Source organism: Osmerus eperlanus, chromosome 27, assembly GCF_963692335.1.
Source record: "Osmerus eperlanus chromosome 27, fOsmEpe2.1, whole genome shotgun sequence".
Classification (NCBI taxonomy): domain Eukaryota; kingdom Metazoa; phylum Chordata; class Actinopteri; order Osmeriformes; family Osmeridae; genus Osmerus; species Osmerus eperlanus.
In genome coordinates this window covers 687,124-707,830 of record NC_085044.1, presented here as the reverse complement: position 1 = coordinate 707,830, position 20,707 = coordinate 687,124, and the positions used below count along the sequence as shown (strand labels likewise).

The window sequence follows — 20,707 nt, the reverse complement described above, 5'->3', positions numbered from 1 at the left end:
CCAGCCCACACAGGACCTCCACAGACCTCGCTCACGCGGACAGCATGGCCCAGCTGTACGTGTGCCTGTCCTATGGAAGTGAACAAATGGAAAAACTAAAACGCAGAAGAAAAAAAAAACACCTTCTGGCAAGCATTTCCGCCCATACACAATAGAACTTAAATAATCGTAGATGTGGAGCAGAATATCCCACAGATCAGTGTCAAACAGGATGTAAAACAATTATAACAGATTTTCTCCCTTTACCAAACAGGATGTGAGAGCAGACGGCCATCTTGTGTGATGGGGTTGGCACGGTGACAAGATCCAACCCTGCCCCCCAAAATGGATGTGAGAATGACAATCGGACAGCTGACTTCTAAAGTTATTTTAAATGGAAAGTAAATGATGACACAAAACACGTACAAATACAAGACATGTTGGGGGAATATTTGCTTAAGATCACAGCCTTAAAGTCACAGCAGTCCAACATGCAGACCTACGACTGAGAAACAGTCTTCTGCTGAAATTATTCCTTGCTCCAGCTTGTCTGCCTGTCAGTCAGTCAGTCAGTCTGCCTGTCTGTTTGTTAGCCTGTCTGTCTGTCAGCCTGTCTGTCTGTTTGTCAGCCTGTCTGTCTGTCTGTCTGTCAGACTGTCTGCAGCAGTAGAGTTGGGGCCATTCACATGTGCTTTAGCGTTATTATAAGCTCAATACCTCTGACCACCATCAGGTCACTACGGTTTGAAAGTGCTGTTTAACGACTGCAGGATGCCTGTGAATTACGGGGGCTTTGGATGACAATAGCATCTATTCCCCCGGGGAGAAACACGACCAGGGACTGCGTCATGACGGGTTTAGGCCCAACTTTTAACGAGGAAGCAGCTGATATAAACAGCTGTACCACACACACACACACACACACACACCACTGCCATACCCTTTCCACTGTTGCTTACACACGCATGCAGTCACATTTAACACACACACACACACACAGATATAAGCCACCCACTAAAATGTACATGACATCCAGTAAAAAGCTATGCAGGTAAAAACGTCCTCCACTAAGCGGCGATCTCTGGATCCCTGGCAGTTGCACAAGATTATCCCAGTCTGTTCCTTTCTGTTCCTTTTCAACACTGATCTTTCCCCAGAGTAACTACAGTACATCTCAAAGAACATGATAGCTAGCTCCTATCCACGCAGGAAGAACTCAGGAAAGCCAAACAGGAATCCAGATCTAAAAATATATCAGAGCAAAGTGATGAGGCAGGCTAGATGGAAACCAGAAAACCCATTTCTCTCTTTCTCCCCTGGACCCTGTCCCTCCTGATGAAACATGGAGGACATCCTGATCCTTGTAAGTGACGTGCAGCACGGCCAACAGAATCTCTGCTTCGCAGGAGAGGGATACGCGATGCTTTGTGTTGTGAATTATTCAGTGAATAACCCCTTCAATCTCCACAAAAAGCCTTGCGGTTGTCTGTAAATAGTACAGAAATGGATTTCAAGAGTGGAAATGGAATCTAAGGGTGTTCTTCCACAGAAATATTGAATTTCCGCGACTTCATTTCAATGCTGAGATGTCTGGATACTGAGTTTGAGGCTACTCATGTGCAATAGAAATGGAAGTGGTGAATGTTTGTGTCAAAGTTCAGAAGATTTGAGTTTCTTCTGAGTTTTTTCACAAATGGACAAAATAGAGTGTTGGTTCAGGTGATTGTACCTGTTCAGGTGTTCATGTTCATGTGTTCAATCCCACTCAGAAACACTTTACTACTGGAGCATCACTAGTGCCTTTTCGTCGTTGCTGTCGGTTACATAGCTCTTTGCCGTGGAGGCTGAGACGTATATAAGTAAATACAAATAAAATAAAGTAGTTTGGGGTTCAGGCTTTAGTGGGAAAACCCAATACATTCAGAATCCTCATAACTTGTGGAAACTGTTTACATCAAACTAAGTAATCTAAGTTATTTTTTTAAGTGAATAATAATGTATATAAATCTATTCATTGATTCAATTAATCTTTTTTTTGTTTTTGCTTAAGAGATTAAATTGAAAACTTAAATGGTTTGATGTAATCAGTTTCCACAAAAGTTTTGAGTAAAGCCCTTGTGAAGGTTCACAGTGCAGAGAGATGTTTTGAAGTAAGTCTCTTGTCAAATTATGATTTGTTTGGCTCATGTCTGTATTGGTTCATAAATATTTCATGCTACACTAATACCTGAATATCTGACTGAACTGAGGTTTCGTCTTATTTTGAAAGGATTTAAACTAATTAAGGAAAACGTTTTTGATTCTGCAAATTATAAGAATGAATAATGTCCTGACTTCTGAAGCAAAACATACTGTTTTCACTGTCTCACTACTATTATAACTTCTAATTCTGTAATCCTTCTAATCCCATTCTCTGTTGAAAACACACATTCTTGTTTTAAAATTTTGTAAATTGCATCATATTACTCAAATGTTTTTGCCTCAATTTTTTTTGCCTAATTTTTTGGCCAGATGTTGCAATCAGAATCGCTGGATTAGACACTAGCAAGATAACCTAGGTGAGATTAGACACTAGCAAGCTAACCTAGGTGAGATTAGACACTAGCAAGCTAACCTAGGTAAGATTAGACACTAGCAAGCTAGCCAGTCTGAGACACGCAGTAGTTGCCTCCTCTCTAACCAGGTCAGAGACAGAGAGGAAGGTTTTATTGGCCTCCAGTGGCCCTGCGTTTCATGGCTGCGTGTCTTCCCAGACCATCGGCGTCTGTCGGCGTCTCGATGAGAATTGGAGCCGTACAGACGGGTTCCTGTCTCCGTACAGACAAGTTCCTGTCTCCGTACAGACAAGTTCCTGTCTCCGTACAGACGGGTTCCTGTCTCCGTACCAACGGGTTCAGACGGGTTTCCACTCTCCGTACAGACGGGTTCCTGTCTCCGTACAGACAGGTTCAGACGGGTTCCTGTCTCCGTACCAACGGGTTCCTGTCTCCATACAGACGGGTTCCTGTCTCCGTACCAACGGGTTCAGACGGGTTCCTGTCTCCGTACAGACGGGTTCCTGTCTCCATACAGACGGGTTCAGACGGGTTCCTGTCTCCGTTCAGACGGGTTCCTGTCTCCGTACAGACGGGTTCAGACGGGTTCAGACGGGTTCCTGTCTCCGTTCAGACGGGTTCCTGTGTCCGTTCAGACGGGTTCCTGTCTCTGTCTCCTGTCGGAACAACCTGTACCCCTGATCGCTTTTCATTCCCCTCAGACGGTTTCTTTTTAAGAAAGGTTAACCCTTTCATATTCATGCAGGTCTCTCTTTTGAAGTACTCTTAACCGGGTGTGTATGCACAATATACTGACTGGGTTATATTTTGTCTATAGGCTTTACAGGGGAAGGCAAAGCTGAAAACAGATGGAGGCCGAAGCTTTACTGTACACACGGCATCCAACACACACTGACTGTGCGTGTTGGATGCCGTCATTTTTCAAAACATCCAGCAAGAGTTTGCTGTTGAAATTACTAGGAAATTGTATTCTCGTACAAGTTTCTTTTTCTTCTCAGTATAGGTAGCAGAATGTCCTCCTCACCCTATCCCTATAGCATTAATGCCCTCAGCACTTTCAGTGCTTTTCAGGACAAGATGTCTTTAAGAGAGCGTGGAAAGCCGAGATGTGTTCTGGATCTGTATTAGATGTCTATAACAGTTTATAAATACCTCCCCAGCAGGGTGTTAGCGAGGGAGAGGAGGGAGAGAAGCAGCCAGGCTGTTACACTTGCCCCCCCTGCACCACGTACACGGAGAGGAGGGAGAGAAGCAGCCAGGCTGTTACACTTGCCCCCCCTGCACCACGTACACGGAGAGGAGGGAGAGAAGCAGCCAGGCTGTTACACTTGCCCCCCCTGCACCACGTACACGGAGAGGAGGGAGAGAAGCAGCCAGGCTGTTACACTTGCCCCCCCTGCACCACGTACACGGAGAGGAGGGAGAGAAGCAGCCAGGCTGTTACACTTGCCCCCCCTGCACCACGTACACGGAGAGGAGGGAGAGAAGCAGCCAGGCTGTTACACTTGCCCCCCCCGCACCACGTACACACACGTTCACACTCACTTAGACAACTCACACCAGCAAACATGCACAAACATGAGCACACACACAAAGCCTTGTATACACACATACACACACACGCGTATAAACACCAACCTCTTCCCACACACACACACACACCTCCCTCCCACACACACACACACACAGCCACACAAACACATGTAAACACATCCCCACACACACGCACAGCCACACACGCACAGCCAGACTTGCACGTGCTCATTCACTTTCACACAATCAAGTAATTCATGCAGGCAAACACACACACACACACACACAGAGTGGAAATCAAAAGGCAGGTGCAACTGCTCCTTCAACATTTCTCTTCCCTCGACTACGCCAGCCGTTCTCTCTGGTCTCTCCCTGGTTACCAACCGGTTCCATTACGACCAAACAACACTCGTCTGACCTTGGTGTCAGACCTCTTAACCCACAGCCTCTGCTAACCGCCTACTGAGATGTAGTGTGTGTGTGTGTGCGGGTGTGTGGTTAAATGTGTGTGTGTGGCTGTGTCATTCCCCAGGGCAGGCAGGGTGTGACCCTGGGAGGTGGTGACCCTGGGAGGGGGTGACCCTGTCAGGCCCTGGTGGTGGTGACCCTGGGAGGTGGTGACCCTGTCAGGCCCTGGTGGTGGTGACCCTGGGAGGTGGTGACCCTGTCAGGCCCTGGTGGTGGTGTGGACAGGCTCTTCTCCGCACCTTGCTGGGGACGTGACGTCCTTCCACCTCCACTCTGCCTCCCTGCCTCTCCCTGCCTCAGCTGCCTCTTTCAGCCTCCCTGCCTCTTTCAGCCTCCCTGCCTCTCCCTGCCTCAGCTGCCTCTCCCTGCCTCATAAAGTATGAGAATGTGTGTGTGTTTAGGGATGGTAAAAGAAAGGGCAGCGTGTGTGTGTGATGGTAGAGGAAGGCTCATGGCCACGTCACAAGTGGGTTTTCTAGGAACAGTGTAGACTACTGACAGACAACATAAAAGGTACTTATGATTTCCCCAAATCCTGTGAGAACTAAAACAATCTTAAAAACAACCTCAACAAACAAACACACTGAGCCAAAACGAGGATTGATAGAACGGAGGCCTCAATCAAATAATGTGTGCAACTACTTAAAAAGTTGTTCCGAAATATATTTCATGGCTGTATGCTTTCTATTTTCTGAATCTTTAAACCCATAGAAAAACAAAAGGATGTAGAAAATGTCATGATGATTGCAAGTACTGTTATCTATTCCCATTTTCACTTTTCTGTAACTGCTAGCACAATACCCATCATTAGACAAGCAACGCAGATATGCTAACATGCTAATTACCCCACACTCGGTTTGAATTCGTTTATAATGTGTGAAATAATCTAATATGATGACTGTGATAATTAAGCGCACAGAGATAAGATAAAAGAGGTAACCAATTATGAATAGAAGTGAGAGAATATAAATTATTCTTTGTAGTGCAGAACTCAGAACAGAATGTATATTTAACACACTGTACAAGACATTGCATATTACATTTACACAAAGAATCTCAATATTCTGCATCAATTTGATTATCTGTTGTACAATGCAGCAAAAAATGTTTAGACTTAATTCCACATAGTAACATTCTGTAACACTTTTGTTACAGCTTGACTTTTGAAAAAAGTCAAGCTAAATGAGAAATTACGTCACAAAAGAAGCAATTGAGATATTGTTTTAGGATTAAAATGTAGGCCAAGAGTGAATAACTTAGAGAAAATAAAAGACAACATTGGCAGACACCAACAATAAATCCATTATGCTGCAATCTCTCTGTTGTTGACAAAACTGCTCGGTCTGCAGATTTGTTTAAGACTGTTTGTTATGATAATTCCATGAAAGCGCACTGGTTCCCTGAACCTTACCGTATACTTGTTAAATCTGTCATGTTTACATTCTGACTTTAAAAGGCAAAAATGTTTGCCTTGGGTCCAATCAAATGCAACAAATAAAAAGGGACGCGTCTGTCTGTGAAAGGGAGGGGTGTAGGAAGTCGGATGAATGTTGTTGAGTTGTAAAACATAACCACTTCTTAAATCACAACTGACATGTGGTTAGGCTTGCTTTAACATTCAGCAAGCACACTTCACACACAGCTCTCATTCACAACCACTGTCTGCTGCTACAGATCAAAGCAGCCTAGTCACTCACCACAATACCGTCTTTATTCTGGGGCTGTTCGAGGCTCGACTGTTACACTAAATCACATGATTTTATGGCATGTTGACGTAAAGAACATCTTTGAGGACAGCATCTTCATATACATGTCGCTAAGAGTTTCCTTTTAAAGGGTGACAAGCAGCACCAGTTAAAAGTTGCACTCGGACACAAGTCGTATCATCTTACTAAGCTTTAGCTTGGCCCAGGTAGCGCTGGTCTGAGATCAGCGTTGAGAAAGGAGACCCAAGGAGGCTCTTAAACCTCCACAGCCTCCTTGGGCTCCAGCCCCGCAGAGACACAATCTGTCTCATGCTTATTCACTGGGTTGATAAAATAACACAGGCTAGGACTCTACACATTCCTCTACGAGAGGCACTGGAGGAACATCGACAGCAGGCTCAAGGCTGGGCTATCCAACAGAAATCTGCTGATTGTTACCTAGGCAGGGTGTAGGTTTATCTTGAAAGGTGTGTGTGTGGAGGGGGTGGCACGGTAGGTGCAAATCATAGATTGTGCCTTTGATTTGTGGTTAGGGTATAAATACAGTCGTCTCTAAACAACAAAGTAGCTTTCAAGTAACTTAAGGGTAAATAGTTTCAGGCAGACCAAGTTATCTGGTTGTGTGTTTCTCCTGTAAATCAATTTCAATTATAGTAGAGAAGCACCACTCAAATGAAGAGGAAATTTTTTCCTAATTAGCTGCTTATATTTTTTGCAGGAGAAGCAGACAAGAGAGAAAGAGCTCGTCTGATTTGTGGTCTAGTTACATACTGTGAAGAGGAGAAGCGCCAGGCATACGACGTCCTCCCCGCATTATATTCCAGGGATAAAACAGAACGCCTTTAATAATTTACAGGTAAAAGTAAGATAGAACAGGAGACATACAGTTTCCATACCAGATCAAATAAAAAAATTCCAGCAACTATGCAGATGTAAAATTTATGGCAGATTTATGGTTTGAGAATGAACCACACTGAGGAAATTACTGTTGCTAATAAGTGAAATGACACCCATTAAGACAAATGATTCTGTGCTCTCTGCCAAACGATGCTTTCAGGCCGTTTGCGCGAGTCTTTCTGCGGTGGCCTGCTGAAAGGGTCAACCGCCAGCCAGTGACAGCATGGTGCGCACTCCAAAACAGTTTCCTGTTATAACGTCTCAGGGAACAGGGAGTGAAATGAATGGATACCTTGAGACACACTGTCCTACAACACAACCCAGAGAGGCATTCATTATATCATTCAAGATCTGTAAACGGAAGGAGCTTTGTCTTAAATGAGTTAAACTATGAAACAGCACCAGGTGGATTATAGGGAGGGATCCTAGGTGGGTAAACGGGCAGGCGGAGGGATCCTAGGTGGGTAAACAGGCAGGTCAGCTCTCTCGCACCACTAGACAACATTCCCAAGAACCACAAGAGAGACAGTTCACACTCTCAAACTAATTGAGAGAATATGAACTGTCACTCACCACCACCACCACTCTCTGGCAACCTAATTTAAGAGGCAGACACTCAAAGGACACAAGGGGATTTAAGGGAATAGTAGGACTACATTTATAAAAAAAAATTGCCCATACATTTATTCATTTTTTTTAAAGGGAGTGCGAAAATGCAGCCACATAGTGCTTGCTATGATTTTCTTTGCTTTGATCTGCTGTTCAATTCAAATCAAATATTTTTAACCTCACCCAGCTCAGCTGTTTCTGGGGTGCATGAATATAATAAATTCAGGATTTACTGGCAGGCTTCACATTTCTTTCTGTGAGGCTCGTATTCATTTATTAGGATTATCTGCATTCCACCAGAGATAAGACCAACAGCACAATGAGGTTTGCAGTCTTTAAATGCAGAATTAATAATAAGCTGTTGCTAATTTGATTTAGCTTTTGATCCTTGAATAATAAATCATTGCAGTCTAAAATAAGATTTCCATTGTACTAATAAAATTATAATAATAAAATTATAATGATATCAAGAGCACGTGACTGCTTACTGTTGATGACCACTCAATGCATACAATACACTGAATTAACTCTAGAAAGTTACTAATGCTACCTGATGGATTGTTTGAAACTCCCTGCACATGCACATACAGAACCATTCTGTCTGGGTGCCTCTCTCACTCTCAGGAATGTTTCCCTGCTGTTTCTTCATTTCCTTCCCCTAAAAAGATAACATGGATCAAAGTACCGATGCTATAATTATTAGATAATGACTAAAACCATGGTAACTTATTTCATGTTGTGCAGCTGTACAGTATATCTGGAATAACAGCAGTGCAGTCAGAATCCTTCTCGTACCGTTCCAGTTCAGCTGTGTACTGGAGAACCACTGCAGGTGAGCTGCTGTTCATCGCCAACTTGATATTCAACAACAGTATAGATTGTCGGAAATTTAGTTGGGAAAGAAAAAATAAAAAAACATCTTTGAAAGCTAATGCATTTTCATGACCCGTCTACTCTCTGTCCTTGAGGAGTGGTAGATCTGCCAATCGCACGTGACGCCAGCGATACGGAGGATCGTTAAACCCACCCTGTTCCCCTGGAAGCATAAATCAAGCAAATCCATTTCCCTCCGTCCCGGTCCCTGGTGGCGACCCCGGAGCCAGGCCGGCACAGCACTGCCGGGGAGCGGGCGAAGGGAAAGCTGCAGGGTCGTTCGGACGTTGAGCCTTCTGACAGCAAAAACAGACCTCGCTCCTTCTCAGGAGAGCAATAGGGATCAGCCAGGCTTAGTGGGCATGGTCTTTCAGGCCCCAGATGTCGAGCTGCAACATGCATCCCAATGGTCTGGACCACAGCATCAAGACTTGCTGTTAAGATACAGCGCAAGAAAATCAGGCTTCGTGTTGGACCAGGCCCTAAAAGATGCCTTAGTTGAAACAGAAGGGATACCCATACAACAAAGGGCCTCATGAATAATTCCAAACAGTATGTGCTCCTTCTCCAGAATCGTTCCAGAAAATGAGGCCCCCAGAAAACAATTATGGTCTAAATATCTGGGAGCAAGGGAGGAAATTAGAAATAGAGGGCTATTAGCCATGCGATACTCTGAAAACCTTCAGGATCTTCAGAGGAAAATGATGCGTTCGTTACTTGGGTACCATGAAGGTAGTATTAGGACGCAGGGCCGGGAAATGATTTGAGATGGGTTCAATTTCCTCAATCACTTTCTGGTCGTCCATAAATGCTTAAATTGGTTTACAACATATGCTCTCATCGCTTTGTTTACTCCCTTCATTTAGTGCAACTGAATCGCTTTATTAGTGATTATCCCCTCAGAAGCTGCAGGAGAGCACAGCATTGCACCTCCTAATGTCATTTAGCCATGATGTGGAGAATGGGAATATGCAAATAATGTCTGAGTATTTTGGAGCTGCAATTGTGCCCCTGGGCTGCTTGTCCCATGACACAAATCAACAATTAAGATCCCAGCAGGGTTTTGTTGCATGTTAATTGGCAATATCCCTATATCCCAACATCACACGCCAAGTGGGACACATCACAATGAACCACAAAATATCACCGGTATTAGTAGCGTCTGTGTTTGTCAGGAGACCAGAAAAGTGTGTGTGTGTGTGTGTGTGTGTGTGTGTGTGTGTGCACGTCAATGCAGAAGACAAAATGGAGTAGAGAGAGAACGAAAAACTGACAAAATATCTACAAATCTTAACATGCACACTTGATTTAAACCCTTCCAAGCAAGGATTACCAATTGTTTGCAGGATTAAAGCTGTTCTGACAAAAAAAAAAGATTCCGACAATGAATCCACTCAGCACTGACGTACTGGAATTCCAACTGTCGACAAGGATGCGTTTATGAGAATGTGTGGTTTACCTCTCAACGAATGACTTTGAGTGCTTTCATCAAATTTCATATTGTACTCCATTTGTAAGAAATTGGGGAGCCTATAAATGAGTTTGAACAAAGTATGAAATCTGACTAGCTTCTGAGTCTAGTTTAGGAGCCAAGGGCTACTTTAAATTACTTTTTCAGGACTATGGTAAAGTATAACTAATGACCCTAAATGTAGGTTAATAAATTACTATATTCTAGGGTAATTTATGAATGTAACAATAAATCCTGTGTAAAACATGTTTCTTAACCCCTTATATTAATGCTGAAGCAAACTGTTTAAATTATACTTGTGTTAGTCCAACATAATTTTCTCTATTGACCATTAAATAGGCAAGTTTAAAACATGCAGGGATTGTCTATGACAATAGTTGTTTAGTTTTTTTTATATCAAACTTGACGTTTTGGTTATAGTTATTTAGGGTCTGAATATTCACTATGGATAGGGCAAAAATAAAGTATTACCTGTGCAGTATACAGGGGTTGCACTGATTAGCCTACATTTGAAATACTTGTTTTCTACAAACTTTAACAGTAGATACATTTCTCAGAGAAATGCATATAGCCTAGCAGATTGGAATTGCTGCACTAATCAAATAGTACATCTTCCGTGTCCTTTTACTGAATTATGTTTTGTGAAATGTCGAGCTCGCATGCAGATTTGGAACAAACGAAGATAGAAAGCAGCGGCGTCATGCCGTGCCACACAAAGACCGCCAATGTTCCGTACGAAGATATCAAGTTGGGAAGGCTATGACTCGAACATGAAAAGTAAACATTGGATACGCTGACTTGCTGCCGGCCATGCAGAAGTCATTCATCACGACACATTAAAGAAATCCAGTGAAAAGCGCAATGTGATCATTTATTACATCAATTTGAGGACAATGTTTGTAAACGCCAAAGGAAACATGAACATTTGTTGTGTGAAATTTTAACAAGCATTTTCCAATTTTTTCTACAAAATAATTATTGCTGTCAGGAAATTCTGATATAAAAACAACCATTTAGAAATGGGACGAATTGAACAATGGATATTAAAGCTCCCATAACGCAGAGAATAGCGCGTCCAGTTTGTATACAACTTGCGAAACCTTTGTTGCCACATGCCATGCCTAGCTACATGAAAGGTTTCAGGAGCGTAACTATGATGACATATGTAAAGTTGGCTCTCGGAACAGTGAGACTGTTTATCGACATGGCTTAGACATGAAAAACACCGACAAACGGGGTTTGTTTCCAAACAATATTGTCCATCATCCACAAGCAAAAGAAGAGCAGACTATAGCAGATAAAACCGGCCGGACGGCCGCGATTGCGACACGCACACTCAGATGTATTCAGAAAAATTCACCATCTAACGTTACATAAACGTATTTGAAAAACGTATTTAACATGCATAAAGCTAAAATGTGCCTATAGACAGAAGGCCTATACGGATAGCGTACATAAATAATTCTTCTCGGAACAGAAATCCATTGTACAGCGCGTGAAGAGCGCGTTCAGGTGCTGTGTCTAAAATGTCTGGTTGTATTCGTAGATCTCCTCGTACCAAAACATTGTTCTATTGTTCATTCCATAGAAAACACAACGAATATCTGCGCAAAACGTGACCTAATTAACAGTATCATTACGAACACATTTTCTAATCCAAACCCCGCATCAAGCAGTCGACCAAGAGTCTTTCCATCCAGTAAAAAAATGCTTATCTTCTCTGTACGTTTTTCTATTCCTTTCCTCCTCCCTCCCTCTCTCTCTCTCAAACACTTTCTCTCTCCCTCCTCCCCCCTTTCCCTGTCTATCTTGCTCCCTCTCTCTCCCCCTCTCTCTCTCCCTCTGGTCTCACACTCCCCCCCCCCCCCCCCCCCCCCCACTCACACACTCCCCAGCCTGGCCTGGCTGGCTGTATGAATAATGTCTTGCCTTTTGTAATGAGACCGAGGGAAAAAAACACGCTGGAGTGTTAGCCTGGTCTATGCTCTGACATTGAAAATGAATGACAGCTTACCTGAATGCCAATCTTCATCAGACTGACACTAGGCTGACAACACTGCCTATACTCCCCTGCACGAGCAGTGACGTCTGCCATGTCAAACCCCTCCCACCACCACCCCACCCCCCTACCTCCTCGAAGCCCCCCTCCCAACACCTTCACTGTTCTCTCCCCAGTTATTGCCACACACGCCCCTGTTTTGCGCATCTCCGTCAGCGTGGCCCGCTGGCCCCCTGTCGGTTTATGACCAAAACTACATCTCGATGGTCAAACCGTGTGCGACAAGAACGATTTGAAAACCACAAGAAAGTAGCTCTAATTCATTTAAACCATGTAGCCTATAGTAAAATTGTATTGTTACTAAGAACATTTGAGGGTTTTTCATATTTTATAGGCTATCCATCAGAGATACAAGCTGCATGTAGGCCTATGGAGGTTATCGTTAAAACCAAGATATCGCAAAGTTACTCAATGTCATATCAATCAATAGGCTATTATTTCAGACACATTTTCCAACATTTCACGTATTTCATGTAGGCCACGTCAGGCCTGGGATAACCTACTTTTCTACTCAAGTAGCAGCACGCACATTTTTTTAGCTTGTAACTTTAGCCATGTACATTCGACACTTGAACGTACCTTTTCGAAGGTTTCAAACAGTCGCCACTCAAAGAAACCGACATAATTTGAAATCTACGAGCTTCAGCTGGACCAGTTTTCTGCGCGGCTAAGACTTCAACTCCCATCATACCATTCGCGAATTCACCATCTAGCAACAAAGACAACGATTGGATCTGCTGGAGTTTATCCATCCTATAGGCTTCTAGATTATTTGTTACCAAGGATGTCGAGAACGCAGATTGAAGCTGGGTCACTAACTAGCTAACCTAGCTAGACTAGTAGTCTAACTAGATTTGTTTTTTTGTGTATGACGATCAGTTTTCGTTTGAACATTTAATAAAAAGTAACAACTAGTACACGCTTACTAAAGTCACAGCCTTTCTGCTGGCTGTATAAAAAACGTACTGTAATCAGCGAGAATGATGGCTGTTTGAAGCTAATGCTATCCAGCTATCGAGTATTTCGCTGAGAAGTCTGACATAAAACAATTCCAGGTTTCTAGTTAGCCATTATTACTCCACCAGGAGGGTTTACGATGGCTGGCACAGTGCTAGGGGTTGGTACAGGGGTGTTCCTCATCGCTCTGATCTGGATCGTGGCTTTCGTTTCTGGGATGATTCTCCTCAGGGCATCTGGAACGACCAAGTAAGTGATACCTCGGGCTTTGGTACAGTACTAGTGGCAGTAAACGTTCAGCCACATGAATTCAGTGGTGAGTTCTTGCCTACATGTATAGTGGACCTGCGGGCTGTAGCATATAGTTAATATAACTAGATTAAACCGTGTTGATCACATCTGGTTCTGTTCCGCCACCAGGCTAGGAGTGGTTCCTGTGTTCCTCCTGGCGCTCATCATCACCCTGGCACTGGTCTTCTTCCCTCGCAGCTCAGAAACACCCTCGCCTTTCAGGGAAAAGGAGGTACAGACACACACACACACACACAGCTGTAAACACGGCAATATTTCGGGTTTCATGACATTCCCGATAGAGTTGCTGTCACAGGTACCTCAGAGTATCAATAATATCAAACAAATGACTGGAGTCATGACAGACTCCTCTTCAAGCGACCCATCATCATCGAGACACCTTCACAATTAGCCATTACAACAGTATGTTGTGGATGTTTGTGGAGTCGGGGGGTTGAAGTGTCGTGTCCGTAAGGCAGGAGTTTGCTGGTTTGGGTTGAACGTGCAGATGCTGTCAGTCAGAAGGACTTCTGGTTTATATCTCTCCAACAGCAGCGCAGGCCAGACACACTGCTGCTGAGGCTCCTCAAAGCTCCTGCCAAATAAACCAGTCAGGTCCTCCAGGCAGGCTGTTCCCCCCTGCAGGACACCTAGAGCTGCCCAGACCAGACCAGTCTGGTTAGTTTCAGCTGTGCAGGCACGGGGCTGGTCCACCCAGATGGAGACAGCAGGGGGCTGCGTGGGTGTTTAGGCAGGCGAGATGTTTGAGACCGGGGGAGACTGGTCGACTGGTTCTTGCCTTTATGCGTCATCTATTTTTAATAGCTGTTGATTAATTATTTGCTTTCATGATACCTAATTGACTTTCATGATTTATTTCCATGCTTTTCCAATTTTTATTTTGGGGTTATTGATGAAGGCTAGATTTGTGTTATTGGAAATTATTATTAGAGATTTAGAGTTCTAAGTTTCGGTTAACGCTGTCCCTGCTTTACTGTTATATTAAGAAAATTTTTTTTTTTAAAGATTAACATTTTTAATTAATTAAATGTAAAAAAAGTTAAAATGTAACTTTCATATCTTTGTTTTGGTGTTCTTTAGATGACAGAAGGCTGTTCCTGTAGAGAACAGTTGGTGGGAAGCTCGAAGGGTGGTCTGGTCAGCTGGATGTTAAACTCAGCTCACAGCTTATTAACTTGTGTGTTTCATGCGCTTTCCTACGTGGGTGTGCCTTTATTCGTGTTTCTTGCCTGCGTGTGCAATAAATGGCTAACCTCTCGTTGTTAAACAAAAGCAAAATATCACAGTGCCAATTAGTCCGGCCCCAGGCAGGGGTGGAGGGGGGAGGTGGAGGGGGTGAGGGGGTACAAGAGCCAGCATACTGCTCTCTGCCACATTAATAAAACATGGAGGCCGGCTCTGAGCCCCACTAGTTAGCTAATTGGCAGATTAGAAAGTGAGATGTGTAAATGAGAAGACTCCTTGTCCACTGGAGACAATGCCTCCATATACAACACACTCCTCTCTCTCTTCCTCTCTCTCTTTCTTCCCCTCGTTTTCCTCATCCCTTCATCCCACCTTGGCTCCTCTGCAATCTTTAGTCAGCAGCAGGAGATGTGTTTTTTTCTCCAGAAGACTTGGCTTCTGTAGAGACCAGGGGGGATGGAGTTGGGGGAATTTGCAGTTGTTTGGTTTAGTCGGTATTGCATAAATATTGGCTTTGTGTACACAGTTTTCTTTCCCCCGCTGTCCATCCATTTGTTTTACTTTTTATAGGTTCATTTTGGGGGATAATATAAATGCACATATGCTACAAGTCTGCTTTGACTTCTCAGTGAAGCAAGGTTTTTTTCGTGGGCGGTAGTGATGCATTATGGGAGTCCAAATTGATTAAGCAGCCACTGGTTGAAGACTCGAGCCTCCTTCTCAGCGGTGGCGTTCACACACTGGCTCTCTCATGCCACCTGGTGGACATAACATACACTAACATCTCTCTCTCCTCTCCTGTCAGGTAGTGGACACGTTCTTCATCGGGCGCTACGTCCTCCTGGCGGTGTCGTGCCTGGTGTTCCTGGTAGCTCTCTTTCCCCTGCTGACCCAACATCTCCTCACCCCCGTCTACGCCAAACCGCTGAGACCGCACCACTGTTGACATTTTTAGAAGTCTGTCTTTTGTATGAATCATGTTTTAATATTGAAAAAATAAATCACTTTATAATACATCTACTTGTATTATTTAGATGTATATTGTTCCATTATTGTGCCCCCTGCTTCCCTCTCGTGGTGTTAGATATGCAGCTTGGGGTCCAGAACCACAGAAGAAGCCAGGCCCCTGGTATGAATATGCATCAACGTTTGTTTACCTTGTTGAGATGCAGAAGTTTGGCTTCCTGATTGGATTCAGTTAACCAGGATATTTTTGTCGTCTCTCCTTGATTGGCCCTCGTACGTACAGGAGCTGTGTGCTTCCTGAAGGCCTCTCTAGCAGACGGAACTGAATGAAGACGTGAGTGAGGGGATACAGGGATGTGAAGGAGACTTCTGGCATTTTCTAAATGAAGGAGGGTGATCATTTCCTCCAGATTCATTCTGCGTTCAGTCACATCGGACTGGATTTAAACCGGGTAAATTGCATCTGCATTGACATGGTAATTTCCCACTAATGGATGCCATCTTAAACCATGAGGAAAGTAGTGTGGAAAATAGCTTTCAAGCAAAATATTTCAAAACAAGTGTCAGTTTTGTTTAAGTTGTTAGTTTGTTAAAGTGGCCTGACTTTACATATTAACCCTCGTGCTGCCTTCGGGTCACATGACCCAAAGGTTCATAACGAACCATCGTTGTGTTTACCCAATTTTACCCAATACAAAAACAAATAAAAATAATTTTCTTTTAACCTTTGCAATGTGGGGGGTCTGAGACAGCCCAACGGTTAAAAGAAAATGCTTCACTTTGTCTTTGTATGCGGTAAATCTGTCGCAATACGACGGTGGGTCACAATGACTGATGGGTCAGAATGACCCGAAGATAACACAAGGGTTAAGCATATCCTCCAAAATAAAAATCTGTTTATAAGATAGTCAAAAATATGAATAGCTCTAAAATCTATTATTGCTGTTATTTACTGGTTATTCAGTGACTCTGTTAGAACTTAGGGTGAAGCTCATTTGCAGCCAGTATGTGTCTAGATATTACATTAAAAACTCAGTATGTCAGACATGATTAAAAAATAAGAAATAATTTATAGCGACCAGGGTCAGCTAATTTATATACAAATAAGATAACTGGTCATCAGAGTAATTCAAAAATATGCATCTTAGATAAACTATTGTAGATCCTGGAGTGCAATGATTATTGTAGGAATTCTTTCTTTGAAAAAAAAACTGTAATAACTGTGCAAATTCTATGCAAAGGCAAAGAATAATGGAAGAGTAGCTGGGTTATTATTGAGTCTCAGCATCACAAAGGGGTGAGGGTTAGGTTTAGACCTGTGAAATCAATCCAGTCACTGGAAACCCCGCTACAACAACAATGTACCCACTAGAACTCAGTCATAGCAACAATGAACAAGGGGAACAGTTAATGATCTTGACAAGTATTTCTATACCCTGGCCCCTTGTTAGTGGTAAACACCACCATGGGCAGAACCACAGAGCTTTACACAGAAGCCGAATGTGCATCTACTGTACTCTCATTGTCCTACCAGTGTTTTAGCCCAACACGCTAGCATATTCATGCTGCTGTGGGTCCTGTACTCACAACACTGGAAAAGGTTATAGATAAGAGACTCCATGGAATATGAAGAGTTTGCTATTGATGAAGAGGGGAGGGGTGGGGGCTCATTGCATATACCCCCCCTCTCCCGCCCCCCTCCCACGCCCCCCTCCCACGCCCCCCTCCCTATTTAAGTGCAAAACTTTGCGGGACGTGTAGTGGAATTCCAACCAGGATGATGAAAGAGAATCTAATGAATCAAAACCAATCCTATTAGTTCCGCCCCACATCTACACACAGGGCCTCTTTCTGTCCACCGATCCTCCACAAGATTTCACACAGGCTGGGGAACCACAGGGTTCAAAACCCCCCGCGCTCCGCAGGGGACTGTTGCCTTTAATCGAGCGCGTGATTACCCAGAAACGTGATATTAGCCGTGCGTTAAAGTGGCACAGAGTGGGAGATCGTCTGAATTATGACACTTCGGGGATCAGATGGAGAGTTTAAGACCTTGTATTGAAGCTTTATTCATCATTTAGGACATTTGCAGCACACCTTTTGAGTTATAGCTGAATTGTTTCCAGAGAATCTTGAATGTTTTTTAGTCAGCAACAGTTGGTATTTGAAGGACACAAATCAACAGATGCCACCGATTACTGCCTCCAAGATCTGTAGCAGCCAGTCTGTCAGTAACAGGGACCAGTTCAGATCCCAGAGATCTTCCCTCCGGGAGATCACAGTGTCCTCATTTGCGCTATTGCGCTAATTCTCATTTTATCCCATCTTCATTTTCATGTCAGTTGCAGAACTCCGTCTCCGGGGAGTGGGAGAGGACGCAAAACAAAGAGGGGGGAGGATTGAGGCTCATTTAGAACCTCCAGCTCAAGTCTTTGTGGAGCAGCCAGCTGGACATACAAAGAGGTGGAGGGGGGAGAGAGATGGGGATGGGGGGGGAGAGAGAGATTGGGGCGGGGGTGAGATGGGTGTGGGGGGGAGAGAGATGGAGATATGGGGGAGAGAGAGATGGGACGGGGGGGAGAGAGGGAGAGATGAAGGGGGAAAGGGAAAGAGAGATGAGGGGGAAAGGGAGAGAGAGAGAAAGATGGGGGAGTGAGAGGGAGGGAGAGAGATGACGGGACAGAGAGGTATAAGCAAAGTCCAGGATGTGGGTGTGTGTGCTCTGTTGTTGAAGCGAGGGAAGGAGGGGGAGGGGGAAAAGGGGGAGGAGGGTTTTGAGGGTGGGGGGGTGGGGGTGGTCTTCACTCAGTCCTGTATAGAGATCCACTGAAGCAGAACTCCTGATTTGCTTTTCACACACCCGGCCCCCTCTGGGGCATGATACCCCCCCTCTGGGGCATGATACCCACCCTCTGGGGCATGATACCCACCCTCTGGGGCATGATACCCCCCCTCTGGGGCATGATACCCACCCTCTGGGGCATGATACCCACCCGGCCCTCTCTGGGGCATGATACCCACCCTCTGGGGCATGATACCCCCCCTCTGGGGCATGATACCCACCCGGCCCTCTCTGGGGCATGATACCCACCCTCTGGGGCATGATACCCCCCCTCTGGGGCATGATACCCACCCGGCCCTCTCTGGGGCATGATACCCCCCCTCTGGGGCATGATACCCACCCTCTGGGGCATGATACCCACCCTCTGGGGCATGATACCCACCCTCTGGGGCATGATACCCACCCTCTGGGGCATGATACGGCCGCTGTCACCACCTCTGAACTGGGGTCTTCCTCTCCCTGACGGCACTCTGAAGAGCTTGTCCTCAACGTCTCAACTGAGGCTCAGACCCTCCACCTCCGCAGCAGAACACAATAACACAAGCTTAGGTCCGTTGTCATGGGAAGGTATTCAAGATCTTTCATCAGACGGAAAGCTTAAAATGAATTCTTTACACAAACTCGTAAGAGGACAGTCTCGGAGTGAGACAAGTCTAAGCCCGTATCAAATCCAAGCTTGCTGACCAACAAGTGGAACTCTGGGAAATGAGGAGGTTGTGTCCAATGGAGTGTCTGGCTTGATGCATCGCCATGGGAACGAGCTGCCGGGCGCGATTGGAGTCGGCACCCCATCACCCTGACAACAGCCGGTGTATTTTTGGAGCAGAGAAGAGTTGGTTCTCACTGCCACCCCGGTCCTGCTCCATTACCCCCTTTGTGGGGGCCAGAGGGTGTCTGTCAGTGCCCCGCACACGCCCCTACCTCAGCCCCCCGGACCCCCAAGCCCAGCCTTTCTGCCCCAGTCCTCCCTGCCCCAGGCCCCTCAGCACCCTCGCTCCAGGCAACCCCTTCCCCAGGCCCCCCTAAACTAGGCCTTGTTGTTGCCCCTGTGTCACCCCTCTGCCAGTGATACATTACCCGGCTCAGAGATCAGGGGGCACCCCAGCGGCCCCTCTCTGCCCTAGCCCCGGCCCATCTCTGCCCCGGCCCCTCTCTGCCCCGGCCCCTCTCTGCCCCGGCCCCTCTCTGCCCCTGCCCCTCTCTGCCCCGGCCCCTCTCTGCCCCGGCCCATCTCTGCCCCGGCCCCTCTCTGCCCCGGCCCCTCTCTGCCCCTGCCCCTCTCTGCCCCGGCCCCTCTCTGCCCCGGCCCCTATCTGCCCCGGCCCCTCTCTGCCCCGGCCCCTATCTGCCCCGGCCCCGGCAGTCAGCTAGGTGTTTTGCTAGCGTCATGTCCTGAATACTAGTCAAAGCAAGTCAAATTTCACATTGATAGCCATGTCACACAGAGCATAGCATTTTCCTAATTGATTTGAGCCCAAAGCAGCTAACCCAGCATGTGTCTGACCAGAACACTGTGCTCGCACCTCTCAAACTAGCTGAAGGAGCACCAGAGTCAACTGACCAGAACAGCTTGACAAGGCTGCTTGAAAACGTTTGTTTTATTCGGACTGCTAAGCCAAAATGATGTATGAGATTCAAACTGTGCAGGCAGGCAGCTACAAATTTGCCTGGCTAGTTTACTGGCGGGGGGTGGGGTGCAGGGGGGCTGCAGTTGTCTTGTTAAAGGAAGACAGCAGGGGGCAGGGGGGGCCTTTGTGGCCTTTCAGTCTCTTCAAATGGGGCAACACTTTCCCTGCCAGATAATTGATACATAAGCTCTGAAAATTTAAATGGTCACCATGCAGATAAATTAATTATCTCCATTTCCACAAACGCAAGTACTATAGGCTCAGTGTCTTATTATTTTTTTCCCCGTCTTGAATTTGGCGTTTCATGTTCTGAATGGTTGCAACAACAGACTGTCCTCGCTCGGCATCTGATGAGATCAAGCATGTTTGAAAACACTCCCTCTTCTGAGCAGGCTACCGCACCCTCGGGCCAAACCCGTCTGGTGAGCACAGTGCTCCTCCCTACTCTTGACTGCCACCGCTGAAGAAATGATTTCAAAAAGTTCAACGAGGCGCCGAAGCATAACGTGTCTGTCGTCTCAGAGGAAGAACCAGTGCTACTGTGGAGGACCTGGGTCAGTCTGCTACCAGACACTTGATTAATGGAAGCGATCTGACTTGGTAAAGCAGCTTCCTCCCCCCCCAAAGCAGGCCTTGTTCTTGGTCTCCCTCTCCGTGCAGAACGAAT

General features: G+C 45.4%; 2 protein-coding genes across 2 annotated transcripts in view; one reads left to right on the top strand and one right to left on the bottom strand.

Annotated features, from left to right (window-relative positions):
* pknox2 (pbx/knotted 1 homeobox 2) overlaps positions 1 to 12,984 on the bottom strand; it is a 49,060-nt gene extending 36,076 nt beyond the window's left edge. The window contains exon 1 of the mRNA XM_062452994.1: positions 12,730 to 12,984. The gene's annotated coding sequence lies outside the window, so the exon portion shown is untranslated. The remainder of the gene's footprint in view (positions 1 to 12,729) is intronic.
* Positions 12,900 to 15,620, top strand: tmem218 (transmembrane protein 218). Its single transcript, XM_062453691.1, has 3 exons — positions 12,900 to 13,356; positions 13,528 to 13,630; positions 15,410 to 15,620. The coding sequence occupies exons 1-3, from the start codon at positions 13,247 to 13,249 to the stop codon at positions 15,548 to 15,550; spliced, it is 354 nt and encodes a 117-aa protein (XP_062309675.1). The 5' UTR covers positions 12,900 to 13,246; the 3' UTR covers positions 15,551 to 15,620.
* Positions 15,621 to 20,707: the final 5,087 nt, after the last annotated feature.